Here is a 17,512-nt window from a genome sequence, read left to right as displayed (position 1 = left end):
TATTACATTTTTCAGTGCCACAATTTGTTTTTGAAATTTTTTTTAGATTTTCTATGCTTTATTGATATTTCTACTTTGCATACATTTTTTGTAACCTTCTCTCCATTTTCCTTTAGTTGCCTGGGAATCTTCAAAGCCGTTATTTTAAAGTCATCGTCTAGTATATCTGCCATCAGGTCTTTCTCAGGGACAATTTCTATTGATTTATTATTTTTCTCTGAATGGGCTTCAGTTTCCTGTTTCTTGGTGTGTCTTATGATTTTTGTTGAAAACTGACTAATTGAATTTAACAATGTGTTAAATCTGGAGATGAGACTCTCCTCCCTTCTACAGAGTTTGCAGGTTTTTGCTATTAATTTGCTTATTACTTTTGTATTGTGATTGTGTCAGGCTGCCTTTGTGGTGAGGCTCAACCTGAGGTATAAATTTTGGTACTTTCAGATCTTTTCTGAAAGATCTTTCAAGCATTTTCTTGGGCACAGATGGACAATTGTCATCTAGGTGCAGAGACAGATTCTTGGTTCTCCCCCATCTTCCTAGAATATTTACCACTACCTTCTGACCAACTTTTCTGTTCAGCATTTATGTATATTTAGTTGAATTTGTGTGTGTACATATAAAATAAAATTTTGACCAGTTTCTGTTTGAATGTGTGTCCAGGAAAGCTCTTATACTCTCATGCTGGAAGTGAGCCCCAACAATTATTTCTTGATGGTGTCAGGGATGGAAAGACCTTCAACTGACAGGTAACTCTTCACAGGAATTCAACTGAGGTGCCACGGCTTGTGCTTTGTGTAGGGCAGCAGCACATCCCTCTTGTGAGCTCCTGTGTGAATGTTTGTGTCCTGAGTGCCCGTGCTGGATGAATCTCTGCAAAAGGAGGTTGTCCTTGATGCAATGTCATACATGTACTTCTGGAGAAAACTGAATGCGGTTAAGGTCTTGCCGGGAAAGCTTGTGTGCAGGTTGTTGAGGGAGTCCATAAGAAAGCAGTTACAAATGATTTGTCTCCTGCCAAGGTGAAGGTGAGGAGACACTGCAGCTGAGAGCTTGTTGAAATAGGAATTGATTGCCAAATAGAAATCATTGCCAAATCTATGCATGTAAAGCATCTATTAGTACTTAAACATAGTCTGCAATTTCAGTAATAATTAGAAATGGGGGGTCTTAGTATGCTACATCATGTCCATAGCCTTATAGTAATCCACTGCAAGGCATCATTACTTCTTTTCTGGTTTAAGAATAGTCTGAATTAGGCTATTAAAATTTTATAAATTAGAGAATCAGTGGAGATAATCACTCTTTGCTTAACATATTCTACGTAATGGTTAAATCTTATTATAATCCTTAAAGATACTCTTTTAATATATATTTGGGTGTATTAACAGTTTTAATATGTTGGGAAGATCCAAAGGGTCCCTTTTTGTCAAAATTACTGTACATGCTAAAACCTTAATTTTATTTTTGTTAATGACTTGTTACATAAGAGCAACCATAGCCACCAGGAGATAATATAAAAAATGGCTATTATGACTATGGGATATTTAGTCCCAGTAGTTAAGACAGGGCATGCAAATCTGTCCTCTATAACTAATATTTTTGACTCCTTAGAGTACAGGAATTTCTTTGATAAATTCAGTGAGCTTTTCTTATGTATCTGTTATTTTTGCCCAAGTATTCATTAAGACGATTAAGGTTTGTCATTGGTATATCTCATTCAATGTTTAAAGTAATTTAGAAGCTTTGATGTAGAGGACAAAAGCCATTCTGTGCTTTTCTTCTGTTCTAAAGGCTTTTTACAAGTAATGTTAAATTCCACATGTATCAAAGCTGAGACCTCTGTTTTATTTTCTTTCCTGACTTTCCCACCGTGCTTTCCGCCTGTCTTTCCTCTTTGTTTGGGTTGTTGTTAGATGTGTTTTGGGTCCGTGTTTGTTCTAACCTGCTCATATTTTTAAATTTCTCCCTCGGAGCACCCCAATTAGTATCATCAAGGCTAGGTAGCAGTGCCTTGCTAGCAGTGATTTTGAGAGACCTGAGATTGAGTTTGAATGAACCTGTTGAGTTAATCTCCATGGGGGTGTCATCAGTGTTTTTCCCTGTTCCTCTTTTTTTTTTTTTTTTTTTTTAGGGAAAAACATTTTATGATCATGGATTAGAAAAACTAATATTGTTAAAATGTATACTACCCAAAACATGTAGTGCAATCCCTATCAAAATGCCAACAGCTTTTTCTTTCCCAGAACTTGAACAATCTTCAAATTTATATGGAACTATGAAAAGGATGCAGGGTAGGCAAAGCTGTCTTGAAAAAGGAGAACAGAGTTGGAAGTATCATAAAAAATAACATGGAGGACAAGGGAAGGGAGTTGGAGGAAATTGGAAGGGGAGGTGAACCATGAGAGACTATGGACTCTGAAAAACAATCTGAGGGGTTTGAAGCAGCGGTGGGTGGGAGGTTGGGGGAACCAGGTGGTGGGTATTAGAGAGGGCACAGATTGCATGGAGCACTGGGTGTGGTGCAAAAACAAGGAATACTGTTATGCTGAAAATAAAAAAAGAAAAAGAAAAAGAAAAAGAAAGCTGCTTTGTACATTAAGAAAAAAAGTAGAAAGATCACAACTGCACAAGCTAACCATACACATACACGCTGTTCCTCTTTTATTTATTATTTTTTTTAATTTTTTAATTTTTTATAAACATCTACTTTTATCCCCAGGGGTACAGGTCTGTGAATCACCAGGTTTACACACTTCACAGCACTCACCAAAGCACACACCCTCCCCAATGTCCATAACCCCACCCCTCTTCTCCCCACCCCCCTCCCCCCAGCAGCCTTCAGTTTGTTTTGTGAGATCACGCTGTTCCTCTTTTAATCAAGGTTTTCTTTAAGCTAAAGAGATATAATCGGCAGTGGTAGCAAAAGCATTTTCTAGGTTTGTAGAGTTATTTCTACTTTTGTAGGTGTGGATCTCTTCCTACCTATGACATGGTGACTGTCCTTCTTCACACCATTCATTGTACTTGTAAACTGGAATCAGTCTTACCCAGAGCACTGTTCATAATGGGGACAGTACTTGAGACACGCAACCATGGGTCACAGGTTAATGTACTATGTACTATGTAGTCTAGTGTCAATCATGGCTCATGCTGGGATTCAGAAGCACAATCTAAGCTAACACAGAAAACAGGTTTGGTGAGACACATGGTCCCGGCCACTGAAAGGCTACTCCCATACTTTTGTCCCCAAATGCCAATTATGAAAGCTTCTGAGTAGGGAGGAGGTGAAGATTCCCCTACTTGGGTCTGGTTTGCTTGGCTTAAAACTCCTCCTCACTTAAGAGATGGCATGTTGAGGCTTTCTTCTCTGTTTGCCAAGATATGTCCCAGAAGTTTAAGGGGGGGATAGAACTTGAAAGCTGTCATCAGTCCAACCTCAAGAATGGTGTCAGACTCCTTTACACATGACTTATGGGAGAAATTCTGGGATGTGAAGTAGGGCTGCAGAAGACCGCTTTTTAAAATCTAGAGTTTGGTAATTCTTTTGGCAGAGTGAAAAACCTGTGCATATATCACTTTAAATTTTAATGAAAATGATTTCTTTTTATAGGTGGGAAATGCCTGGGAAGCTGGGATAAAACATGTATTTAGATATGAAGTGTACCATTCACTATATGTACACTCTGGACCAATTATCTGGTACTCTTTTCTCACCTATAAAATGGTGACTAGTTACACCTTTAAGTGCAAACTTTAAACAGAAACTTCTCTTACTTTAAAATGAGTAAAAGTGACTATCATTATATCGTTCTCAATAAAGTTTAGCAGGTTGCATGATTGAAGAAATAAGAAAGCAGAAACACCAAACCAAACCAGTTCAAAAAGCAAACATTTGAATATATATATACAATCCTTGGAGTAAACAAACACGTTATCATCATGTCATTGTTAATTAGGGTTGTATGGTATCATTAAACATTTTCTTATTGGTGTTTTATTTTTAATTTTAATTTTTTTTTTTTTTTTTTTTTTTTTTTTTTAGAAAAGAGAAACATTTCGTACAAAGTTATCAGTTGGCTTCCATCTGAAGATCATAGAAAAGAATTTAAGAAACTTTTTGATTTCTTTGTGACAGAAGCTTTGCTTGGCAGGTAATTTCTTTTATTCTCTGAACGAAACACTTGCCACTTTAGTGATAGAAATGAATGGTTGCATGAATGGATGCTTGCATGTATAGATGGATGAGTGAATGGATGGGGAGATCAATGTTGGTGGCAGTGGATGGATGGAGTGGATGAGTTTTGCACCCCCAAACATTCAGTCTTTGTACTGTTGCTATTCCACTGCAAACATGTATGTATTTTCATATAGTGAGGGAATACATGTATGTATTTCCATATAGTGAGGATTCCTTCTGGATCTTCCAGGCAACATTTCACCTAGATATTTGTTTTCATACTCTACAACAAAGAAGGTGGTTTAGACAACTTAAATTTCTCATTGTTGTTAGGCAAGTGAGACCCACCATGTAATACTTATTTATCCTCTCTTACCCTCACATAAATTCAAGAATAGAAAGATGCTTATGAATATATATATTTTTAAGGATTTTCTTATGTATTTGACAGAGAGAGAGAGATTACAAGTAGGCAGAGAGGCAGGCAGAGAGAGAGGGGGAAGCCAGGCTCCCAGTTGAGCAGGGAGCCTGATGTGGGGCTTGATCCCAGGACCCTGTGATCATGACCAGAGCTGAAGGCAGAGGCTTAACCCACTGAACTACCCAGGCACCCTGAATATTGTTTTTTTAATACCTTCAACCACTGTCTTTTAAACTCATTTGAAAAACCAAGTATCTTGGTGATACAAAATGAGTGAATAACCTGAGAGTAGTGTTCATTACCTGGGAAATATAGAAAGTTGTCACTTATCATGTTATAGGGAAAAGACACAAATTCATTCCTGCTGGGTTAATACAGTGGCCTCATCTCTATCTCCCTTCTTTCCATAGAAATTTTATTTGCTACAAGGTGATTCTAAAATCTGGCTTTTTCCATAAATCCTTTTTCCTTAGTCAGACTAGAAGACTAAATTCTCTCATCTATAAGAGATCTGATCTAAAGTTCTCATTTGAAACTTTGTTTATTTTATCTTGTGTTGCTACTCACATATTTAAAAATTATATGTCTTGTCTCTTCTACCTCACTTGATTATTTTAGAGACCAGTTTTATATACGTTAGATATGGTATAATATGTGAAGCACAGCACTTTCCTGTATTTATTCAATGGATTAACTTAATTTCCAATATGATTAATGCTCTACTTTTAAAGAATTTGTACTTCATATCTTGAATTTTCAATGATATTAACCAATATTTCTTTATATAAAATCTTTTATAATGTAATAGAGAATAATTTCAGCTAATCATCTATTGTCACATGAAGGTGATTTTAAATCCCATGTATATCTGCATATTGCTAATAAGCTCTCACCTATGGTCCTTCTTTAAGTGGGCTGGTAGGGTAGAATGTTGCACAGGTTACAGGTTTGCTGGGCCTTGGTTCTCTCAGTCCTTCATTCAATAGGAGGCCCATGGGTCTCCAAAGCACCTGGCCTATAACCTCTCATCAAGAATATTCTCATCTATCACCCATATGCTGTATAAAAAAGGTCATATTCTTTGCAGATACTGATGGCAAAACATTGAGAGACTAATTCCTGGAATAGTGCCATAGAGAAGAGTCTTAATAGGTAGTGGTAAAATTTTAGCATGAACTTTTGTGAATACTCCAGCTGGCATGAAATGGAAGGATAATAGTTAGATTTGAATAGGCTTTTATTTTTGTTTGTTTAAAACTGTTAATCTCTTTAGGTAGGAAGAGATAAATCTCATGTTCAACTTAAGATTTAGATTCTAATACTACTGTCAGAAAGTTCCTTGTATGAGACAATCTGTCAAATTCAGGATATACCCAGTTTCAAATAAATGAATATTGATGCCATGAAGTTATTTCCATAGTTTGGTTAGGAAACAGGATAGTCAGTCACTTGTAAGATGTCAGTATGAAACTTCAACAGAAGAAATGAAACAAATTAACTTCAACAGAACATCACAGAATGTATCAGCTAGACATGGGACTCTGAGATCTACTAGTGACAGAGAATGTTTTCGATGTAGAATGACCTTAAAAAGAACAAAGTAAATCAAAACAAAAAGACGAACTAGAAGGACCATGAATTAACTTTACTAGTGCATACATATGGATTGGCCAGAGAAAGGGGAGGGGAGGAAGTGAGAACATTTTAGGAAGCAGAAACACCCAGAGCAGAGTGATGAGAACAGAGTATTCATTATACACTGGTAAATTATGTGGGCTAATGCCAGATATGATCTTACTTACCTGGGATATGTTCTTTGAGCCAAAGATTCTCTTAAACTTTGTGAAATTACAGCTCCAATGAATATTTGCCATTAATTTTTTTACAGGGAAACACCTGACAATTTTTTTAAGTTAATGGTACAACTGGGAATCCAATGCAGTGATTTGCTCAAGAGAGGTGATATCATGGATTCCCTGAAAAATGAGAACTTTGACCTGATATTCATTGAAGCATTTGACTTCTGTTCTTTCCTGGTTGCTGAGAAGCTTGGGAAGCCATTTGTGGCAATTCTTCCCACACAGTTTAACACTTTGGACCTTGGGCTACCAAGCCCTGTGTCTTATGTTCCAGTATTCCATTCCTTGCTAACTGACCACATAGACTTCTGGGGAAGACTGAAGAATTTGTTGAAGTTCTTTGGTGTTTCCATGAAGCAATGGCAAGTCCAGTCTATATTTGACAACACCATCAAGGAACATTTCCCAGAAGGTCCAAGGCCAGTTCTGTCTCATCTTCTAAGGAAAGCAGAGCTGTGGTTTGTTAACTCTGACTTTGCCCTTGAGTTTGCTCGGCCTCTACTTCCCAATACTGTATATGTTGGAGGCTTAATGGTGAGACCTGTTAAACCAGTACCACAAGTAAGTGAAACCTTAGCTCTCAATATGGACTTCATGGAGAGCTCTTTAATGCAGAACTGGTGTCTCCCCTGCCAGTAGGAACTGGGAGTGATGTAGTGTGAGAAAGACAACAATGAGAATATATATTTTAATTTATTTTATACTATAAATACATATTTATTTTTATATTTTTCTAGTCTATTTTTCGTATTTGATTTCATTTCAAATTTGATTTTATTGTGGTAAAAACAATATGAGATCTACACCCTTATCAAATTTTTAACAGTACAAAATATAATTATTTACTGTAGGGATCATGTGTACCTCACATCTGTAAGATATTATTCATCTTGCTTACCTGAAACTCTTCCTCCATGGAATAACAACTACCCTTTTCCCTCACCCTCCTACCCTTAGAAACCAACTCCCACTTTTGATTCTAAAATGTGACTATATTTGATGCTTTCTATAAGTTAATTTATACAGTATTTGCTATTCTGGCTTATGCCGCTTAGCATAATTTCCCTAAGATTCGTTTTCTCATATTGGAAAATTTCCTCCTTGAAGGGTAAGCAATAGGTAGTATTCCATTATATACATACAATATATACATATTGTATACATATACAACATATACATATTGTATATGTATATATACATATATATCTATATGTATATATATCACAGTTTCTTTACCCACTTATCTTTTGAATGTACATTGTTTCTTACCACATCTAGGCTATTGTGAATAATGCATCAATAAACATGGGAATACAGATATCTCTTTGAGATCTTTATTTTCATTCTCTTGAGTATAGAAAGAGAATCAGATTGCTCCATCATATGGTGGTTCTATTTTTAATTTTGCGGGGAATTTCCATACTGTTTTCCATAGTGCCTTCACCATTTTTCATTCCTAACAACAGTGTATGATAGTTGTTTTTTCTCCATATCATTAACACGTCTTCTGTTTTTTAGTAATAACCATACCAATAGGTGTGAATTCATATCACACTGTGGTATTGATTTGTATTTCCCTGATGACTAGTGTTGCTGAGCATTTTTTCATATATGTGTTTGCCATTTGCATGTTGTCTTTGGATGCATGTCTATTTCAGTCCTTAGCCTACTTTTTAATGGGGTTATAAGATTTTTTAATTTTTTTGTTATGGAGTTGTAGACTTTTCCTATACATTTTAGAGATTAATTTCTTATCAGGGATAGTTTGTAGTATTTTCTATTCTGTACGTTGTCTGTTACCTTCTTGATTTTTTCTTTTACTGTGCAGAAGCTTTTTAGTTTAGTTTAATGTAGTCCTAGTTGGTTTTATGGTTGTTGTTTGTTTTGGTGTTTGTTCATTTTGAATTTGATATTTCATTTTCTTTTGCATTGTGCTATATCACTGAAATCATTGTTAAGACCAATGCCATGAAAGCTTTCCCCTATGTTTTCTTCTAAGAGCTTTGTAGTTTCTTACATTTAAATATTTAAATCTTTAATCCATTTTGAGTTAAGTTTTTTGTATGGTGTAAGGTGAGGGTCAATTTTATTCTTGTTCATGTGAATATCCAATGCTGGGGGTAGGGATTCTGATCAGATGGTGTTTTCAAAGCTATTTGCTGTATTCAGTGAGACTGGTTATACATTTGCCTGGGGTAGAGTTCATCTTCAATTCTTTAAATATATATATATTTAATATTTCTTTTGGGGAGTGAGAGCATGGAGCTTCTTATTCTGATGTCATGCTCTACTCTTTTCAATTTTAAGTAATAGATTTATATTAATCTTATAATTATCAAAAGACAACAAAGCTGATTTTAAATGGTCTCTTGGCTGGCAGATCTTTGGTGTAGTGTTGGATGGAGTCAAAATAGAGCCAGATATGACAATAGAGTAAAGGCTGTGAGCTGGGGACAACCAAACAATGCAGACGAAGAAGAAACGAATTTTTTGAAGAATCGACAAAAGTGTATTAACACTCATTTTTAGAGGATTAAATCAGAACTTCTTAAGAATCATCTAGGGGTAGTTATATACTAATTAATACCACACAAAACAGACTATGTCATAACTTTGCAAGAGATAAGGATATTTTATAAAATAACAAAATCAGTCAATGTAATACAACATGTCATTAGAATGAAGGGAAGAAAAAAAATCATGTCAAGAGGTGCAGAAAAGATTTTTTTCCTTTTTTTAAACTTTTTAAAATTTATTTTTTATTTATTGTCAGCATAAGAGTATTCATTATTTTTGCACCACACCCAGTGCTCCATGCAATCTGTGCCGTCTATAATACCCACCACCTGATACCCCAACTTCCCACCCCCCCGTGACTTCAAACCCCTCAGATTGTTTCTCAGAGTCCATAGTCTCTCATGGTTCACCTCCCCTTCCAATTTCCCCTAACTCCCTTCTCCTCTCTAACTCCCCATGTCCTCCATGCTATTTGTTATGCTCCACAAATAAGTGAAACCATATGATAATTGACTCTCTCTGCTTGACTTATTTCACTCAGCATAATCTCTTCCAGTCCCGTCTATGTTGCTACAAAAGTTGGGTATTCGTCCTTTCTGATGGAGGCGTAATACTCCATAGTGTATATGGACCACATCTTCCTTATCCATTCGTCTGTTGAAGGGCATCTTGGTTCTTTCCACAGTTTGGCAACCGTGGCCATTGCTGCTATAAACATTGGGGTACAGATGGCCCTTCTTTTCATGACATCTGTATCTTTGTGGTAAATACCCAGGAGTGCAATTGCAGGGTCATAGGGAAGCTCTATTTTTAATTTCTTGAGGAATATCCACACTGTTCTCCAAAGAGGCTACACCAACTTGCTTTCTGACCAACAGTGTAAGAGGGTTTCCCTTTCTCCACATCCCCTCCAACACATGTTGTTTCCTGTCTTGCTAATTTTGGCCATTCTAACTGGCATAAGGTGATATCTCAATGTGGTTTTAATTTGAATCTCCCTGAGGGCTAGTGATGATGAACATTTTTTCATGTGTCTGATACAAAACTAACTCCTTTTCATGATAAAAATACTCACAGAGCTAGGGGTAGAAAGGTACTTCTTGAACATAATAAAGAGTTATGGTACACTCTCTGCATAACATTCATTATGATAGACTGCAATTGTGCTGCCTAAGATCAGTGGTCTGAGATGCCCTCCCATCACTGCTATTCAAATATGCCCTTGACAGAGCAAGTAGACAAGAAAAGGACAAGAAAGTCACCCAAATTGGAAAATGTAGAAATAGTTTGATTTTCATATGATGTAATTCTCTATGGAGAAAATCCCAAAGAATTCATATCCCAGAAAGAAACTACTAGATGTAATAAATGAGTTCAGCAAAGTTGCATGGGAAAATATCAATGTGCAATTATGTTCCATATGGCAGCTATGAGCAATCTGTAAATGAAATTAAGTAAACTATTCTATTTACAACAGGATCCAATTAAACTGAGGATTTGAAAGACATGTACACAGGACACTACAAAATAGCTGAAAGAAATTCTGGGAGACCTAAATAAATAGAAAGATATCTCCAGACCATAGATTGTGATACTTAATCTTATTAAGAGAATACTACTACTCAAAGTGATCTACAGATTTGATCTAATCCTTATCAATGGCTCAATGGCTTCTTCTTTTTATAGAAATGAAAAAGCCAATTTTCAAATTCATATGGTAATGTTACGAGACCTTGAATTGCCAAAAGAACATGAAGAAGAACAGTTTGATGACTCATACATCTGTGACCAATTCATTTTTGACAAGGGTGCCAAAACCATTCAAACAAGGAAAGAATAGTTTCTTTAGCAAATAATGTTGATTCTGCTAGATTTTTACATGAAAGAGAATGTATTTCAGGCTTCCTTACACTACATACTGAAATTAACTCAAAATGGATCAATGGCCTAAATAAAGAACTAAGAACCATAAAAATCTCAGAAGAAAGGAAAGGCATAAATCTGCATGGACTTGTAATTGGTAATGAATTTGTAGATGTGACGTGGGAAGCATGAGTAACAAAATGAAAAGTAGATAAATAGGACTTCATCAGGATTAAAACCTGCTCTGTATCAAAGGGCATTATGTAGAAAATGAAAGGACAACCTATCAGGTACAAGATAAGCATGTCCTCTTACTAGGCCCTCTTTGCCTCATACTGGAGGTCCTAGGTAAATAATAGCAAAGGGAATAATAGGCATATAGGTTAGGAAGGGATCAATAAAACTGCTTTTGTTCACAGATGACATGATGCTCCAATACAAAAATCTGAAAAAGAAAAAACAAATAAAAATTCCTGTAACTTTAGTAAGCAATTAGTGCAATGTCACAAGATACAAGTTTAATGTATAAAACCAGTCTTATATATAAACAATTCACAGAAGAATGTGAAATTAAAAACACTATGCAATTTATGTTAGCATCACCAAAATTGGGAATAAACCTAAAAAATATGTACAAGATCCATATATGGAAAACTACAAAGGTCTAATGAAGGAAATCAAAGATCTAAATAAGTGGAGAGAATATGTTCATAGATAGGAAGAGTCAATATTGTCAAGTATTTAGTTCTCTCTAAATTGATCAATACATTCAATGCAATCACAATAAAAATCTCACCAATTTATTTTGTAGATAATTATGCAATGATACTAAAATTAGCATGGAGAACCAAAATTCTAAAGAGCCAACCCAATATTGAAGATGAACCCAATATTGAACTTCAACCCAATTGAAGCCAACCCAATATTGAAGAAAGTTGGAGGGCTGACATTACCAACTTGATTACTTATTATAAAGCTACAATAATCAAGATGGAATGATATTGGCAGAAGATTAGGAAAAGAGTCAACATAACACAATAAAGAACCCCAAAATAGACCCACCTAAATTTAGTAAACTGATGATTCACAAAGAAGTAAGGATAATTGTATAGTGAAAACACAGACTTTCAAAAAATTGTGCAGGAAAAATGGATATCTGCACACACACACACACACACACACACAATTAGGCCAAGATCATAGACACTTAAAGAAAATTAACTCCAATAGACCACAGACCTAAATATAAATGGCAAATGGTAATGTATAAATCTTTTAGAATGTGATATCAGAGAAAATCTAGATGAAATGGAGTGTGGTGAAAACTTTTAAATTGCAAAACCTAAGTTGTATTCTATACAGAAAAAGAAGTTGATCAGTGTGTGAAGCTGAAATTGAAATTTCTGTTCGGGATAGGCACTGTCAAGAGAATGAAAAGAGGAGCCACAAGAACAAGAACAAGAGAAAGTATTTGGAAGAGACCTATCTTTCATTTTCCCCCCTGCTTTAGTAGTTTATTAATAAGATTATAGTTACTGATTTCTGAATAGTTAACCACCTTTGCATCCCCGGATAAATCCTACTTGGTCACAATATATTCTCATTTTTAAAAATTTTATTGTGTTATGTTAGTCACCACATAGTACTTCATTAGTTTTTTTAAAATTTTTTAAATTTATTTTCAGCATAACAGTATTCATTATTTTTGCACCACACCCAGTTTTTGATGTAGTGTTCCATGATTCATTGTTTGCATATAATACCCAGTGCTCATTGCAATACATTTCCTCCTCAATTTTTAAAACAGTTATTAAAATACACAAATAAGCACTTTATACACACAAATATACACAGTATACAAGAATGCTAGAATTTAACAGTAAAAAAAACAATAATTTTTTAAATCCAGAAATAATGGAGGTTTTATTTTCCCTTTTTTATCCATAATTGACAAGAATGTTATTTTCTTATCATTAAATGTTTAATAGATTAATAGTGTTTTATGCTAACCTCTGGCACATTATTTATTTATTTATTATTATTATTTTTAAATTTTTTGACAAACATATAATGTATTATTTGTTTTAGGGGTACAGGTCTGTGATTTATCAGTCTTACACAATTCACAGCACTCACCATGGCACATACCTTCCTCAATGTCCATCACCCAGTCACCCCATTCCTCTCATTGCCCTCCCTTCTAGCAGCCCTCAATTTGAGAAGGCCAGTAATTTTAAAATGGGCTAACCCCTCAACACAGAAGACAAACAGATGGCTAATAAGCATACAAAGGAGCCAATAGTAGAAACATTTCCCCAGCATCTACCTCAGCCTCCAGAAGATATGCTGCCTTTTACTGGGCCAGGACAGGAGCTGGCACTCTCCCAGGCACTAGCACCTCTGGTCTGGCATTGGAACACTCTGAAATGACCATATCTGCAACACCTAGAATGAGGGATGAGGTACTGGGGCCATGTTTTCAATGAAGGAAGAGATTCCCACCACCCCAACTTTGCTCTTCTATAAAACATTGTTATACATGTAAGTCCTAGATCTAGGTGTTGGTGCTACAGTATGCTCTGAGTTCCTCAAGGACAAGTTGGACTATTGTGGTAGTGACTGGACACCTACAGCTGTCTTCACATTCATCTGTGATTACTGAACGTGTTTATATGGTAGGATGTGTCTTTTTCTGGAAGAAGAAGTAGATGAGGTAGCTGAGGTAGATGCTGGGGAAATGTTTCTACTATTGGCTCTTTTGTATTCTTATTAGCCATCTGTCTGTCTTCTGTGTTGAGGGGATAGCCCATTTTTAAATTATTGGTCTTCTCAAATTGAGGGCTGCTGGAAGGAAGGAGAAATGACTTCAATACCACCAGACACAATGGATGACCAGAGTGCAGAGGGCACTGAGCTGTTCAGAGGCTTCAAGACAGTGAGGTCTAGGCACAGATAGGAGGTTTGTATTCAGCAAAAAGCCGACTTTCATTTCATGGCTGTCTAGGCTTTGATGAACAACTTTGTTCACCTCCTTTCTTTTCTTCCTTCTCTCTAGGAATTTGAGAATTTCATTGCCAAATTTGGAGACTCTGGTTTTGTCCTTGTGGCCCTGGGCTCTATTGTGAGTATATATCAGTCCCAGGAAGTTCTCAGGGAGATGAACAGTGCCTTTGCTCATCTGTCTCAAGGGGTGAAATGGAAGTGTAATTCTTCTTATTGGTCCAAAGATGTCAAATTGTCTGCAAATGTGAAAATCATGGACTGGCTTCCTCAGAATGACCTCTTAGGTAAGAACTCTTCAGTTCTACTCCTCTCTTTCCATTTATTTATCTTTAAGTTTCCACTGTGGAACCCCACCAACATGAGGAAGGGCATCTAGTATCTAAAGATAATCTTGAGAGGACAGGAATGGAGCAGTCAGCTGGAGTTCTTGGGAAATCAGGCTCTGCTTCCCAAATGGCTAAACCTGCCATGTTTTCTTTCTTTCTATTCTAGTCCTGATACCTGTGGCCAGAAATGATATAATCATCAGGTTATTTTGACCCTACACTACTTGGCAAAGGCCAAGGTAGCCCAGACACAAATGAAGACAGTTTGTGAACTCTGAGAACATATATTGGGGTTCTTGTTGCCACTGTGGTTCCTAGCCTCTTGAGTATCTGTTAGGCTGAGTGCCACTACAGACACACACTCCCACACATTTTAGTATATTCTCCTACCCTGCAAAAGATGTCCTCATGCTCTCACAAAATTGATATTTATCATTTGTAAAGAGTGTGCCAAAATATTTATATGTAAAGCTGAGTAAACTGTCAGCTGGTTATTTGTTCCATCGGTTCTTTGGTAACAGAGAACTCCCTATACCCCAATACATTTTCTTTGTCCTTTGTGTCACTTTTTGGAGCCCATCAGTACCACAACCACTTCCTACAGCAGAGGCTCATCCCCCAATTATGGCTCACAAATATATTGGAACTTAAAATAGAGGGTTCTGCACATTTATTCAGAAGGCTTGTTGTAGGTAAAAAGGATTCTGATTTTCAAAAAAATACAGATAGATTCTGATGCACATCTCTATTGAGAGGCAGTGTTTGAGATGAACTCTTCATTATCAACACTTGTTTTAGTTTTCTCTAAATATGAGTGGACTGAGCACACAGAAACTAGAAATACTAAGTTGGGTGGTCTATCATAGCTTACTTTATAGGATTTCTTATGAACTTGAGGAGAAAACACATATAGTACAAGTTTGATGAGTGCCACGTGAGATGTGATGTCAATAAAAGTGTTAACATTTCAGATAAGGGGGAAGTGAAAAGGAAGTGAAGGGGAGAGCACAAGACCGGGAGAGCACAAGACAGAGACAGTCAGAGATAGAAAACCAGAGAAGATACAGACAGAGTGACACTAGGAGAGAGTAAGAAAGGACAGAGATAATAGAAGGAAGGTGAGAGACAGTGTGGAGAGAGAATGATGGATGCATGAATGTATGGATTAATGGGTCAATGGGAAGAAGAATATGTCTTTCTTAGCACTGTTCTCTGAACTTTTCCTGGGTTTTGCCTCTTAAATATATTGGTTTAGAGGAATCTCTGTACAGAGACAAGGTCAGAATTTTATATCTTGGAATGTGTGTACTAAGTGTGTCCTAAGCTAAATCAATAAATACAAGTTTACAACATGCTTTAAGATCCCTTTGTAGTTTTTCTGTCCTTGGAAATTTGTCTGGTATTCTGAAAATTTTCACCCTGAAATATTTCCTGATTTGCAACAGCTCACCCACGCATCCGTCTCTTTGTCACCCATGGTGGATTGAATAGCATAATGGAGGCCATCCAACATGGTGTACCCATGGTAGGGATTCCTGTCCTTGGAGAACAGACTGAAAACCTGATCCGAGTAGAAGCCAAAAAGTTTGGTGTCTCTATCCAACTTAAACAGATCAGGGCAGAGACATTGGCTCTGAAGGAAGTCATTGAAGACAAGAGGTATGGAGCTCTCTGGCCTTATGGTCACTTTGGATGAAACAAACTGTCAAACACATAGGGCACTATATGGTTCTTTTTTTGTAATGAAAGATAAAACTTCAAGATGTGGAATATTAGGTGTGTAGTGCTGACACCTGACATGTCTGAGAACAAGGCAATGCAGGTTAGATGTTGAGAACAACTTCTTCCCTAACTGTTGTGACCATCTCGAATTATTTACACAGGATCTCTGAGAGTTCTTCTATTTTGGGAGTGCTTATAGTAGAATTACACTGAGGCAGGAAGTTGCCTTCTTGTCCCCAAAATGCCACACTGTTTCTGGATTCAGGCCTTTGTCAGTGCTGCTCCCTAGAACATGCTTCCCTTCTCTTCCCAGGGCTAACTCATCTGACAGCCAAACTCATCTTCAATGTCTTCTCCTCAGAGAGGCAGGCAGTCTTTGTCTGACTGTCCTAAATACACCAGTTTCCCACTTTTAATCATAATTCACTTTTCTGTCTTAACCCTTCACAGGATCAGTCAGAACCCCCATTTCTTTCTGTTTTAATTCACTGTGTGTTCCTCACATTAGAAAGTAGAAAGTAGCTCCCCTGGATGGTCAAGTGTGTCTCTTTTTTCTCCTGTGTTCCCAGGGCCTAGCACAGGGCTTTCCAGAAAGTAAGGTGGGGTGTATTTCTACTAAGTGAGTCAGTAAAAGGTTCCATGTTCTCTTATGTAAATTGCCATCCAGCATAAAGATGTGGTAACCATGATAAACTGAATATCTTATTAGGGTCTCAAGGTCATTTACTCTGATTTGGGTTTATGTTATATCACATATATTCATAAATACTTTTTCCTTTAGCCTACCAAAAGCTCCCTGGATAGAGACTCATCCTTAAATTTAGTCACTTTTTTAATAATTTGGCACTTTTCGCACTAGGCATGGATCTTTGCATGGATAGACCAGTTAGAACTTTTCCATGAGACCCAGCTAGACTGTGATAAGGCCAGGTCAATATCTTTTCCTTGAAACTGAGTCTTTTGTGCATATGCATGAAAGTGTGTGTGTGTGTGTGTGTGTGAGATACAAGGTCTCTAAGACTTCTGAGACCACATGAGTAACGCCCAACCTCTGTCTCTGCTAACAGGTACAAGTCAGCGGCTGTGGCCGCCAGTATCATCAGGTGCTCCCACCCCCTGACCCTTGCCCAGAGGTTGGTGGGCTGGATCGACCACATCCTCCAGACAGGGGGTGCAGCCCACCTCAAGCCCCATGGCCTACGGCAGCCGTGGCATGAGCAGTACATGCTGGATGTCTTCTTGTTCCTGCTGGTGGTCACCCTGGGCACACTGTGGCTCTGTGGGAAGCTGGTGGGCATGGTAGCCAGGTGGTTGTGTGGAGCCAGGAAGCTGAAGAAGGCCTGATGGAGGTGCTGTCTTGGTGGAGGTTTGGGGAACCACTTGTTGTAGAAGGCTTTCCCTAGCACAGGGCAACCCTAGTGTCTTCCCTATATTGGCACTTGAGGGTTGCACAAAATTTCTTTTCACTATTTTCTGCCTGTGTTTAAGAATTCTTGTGAAGCACTCTTGGGATTCTTCTTTTGAATTGTGGTAAAATATATATTTTATAAAATTTATCATTTTATTTATTTTTTTAAATTTAATTTTATTTTTTAGTGTTCCAAGATTCATTGTTTATGCACCA

At 37.0% G+C, this 17,512-nt stretch overlaps 1 protein-coding gene across 2 annotated transcripts in view; it reads left to right on the top strand.

Annotated features, from left to right (window-relative positions):
• Nucleotides 1-17,232, top strand: part of LOC101670464 (UDP-glucuronosyltransferase 3A2-like) — a 34,593-nt gene extending 17,361 nt beyond the window's left edge. For both annotated transcript variants that reach the window (XM_004738121.2, XM_045079469.1), the window contains exons 4-8: nucleotides 4,043-4,151; nucleotides 6,487-7,018; nucleotides 13,893-14,124; nucleotides 15,612-15,825; nucleotides 16,956-17,232. In XM_004738121.2, the coding sequence (XP_004738178.1) occupies nucleotides 4,043-4,151; nucleotides 6,487-7,018; nucleotides 13,893-14,124; nucleotides 15,612-15,825; nucleotides 16,956-17,232 (1,364 nt within the window). The remainder of the gene's footprint in view (nucleotides 1-4,042; nucleotides 4,152-6,486; nucleotides 7,019-13,892; nucleotides 14,125-15,611; nucleotides 15,826-16,955) is intronic.
• The last annotated feature ends 280 nt before the right edge of the window (nucleotides 17,233-17,512 follow it).

Source organism: Mustela putorius, unplaced genomic scaffold (genome assembly GCF_011764305.1).
Source record: "Mustela putorius furo isolate JIRA1106 unplaced genomic scaffold, ASM1176430v1.1 tig00000407_pilon_pilon_pilon, whole genome shotgun sequence".
Classification (NCBI taxonomy): Eukaryota; Metazoa; Chordata; class Mammalia; order Carnivora; family Mustelidae; genus Mustela; species Mustela putorius.
Note: the sequence above shows the minus strand (reverse complement) of the source record. Positions and strands in the feature narration are given on the sequence as shown.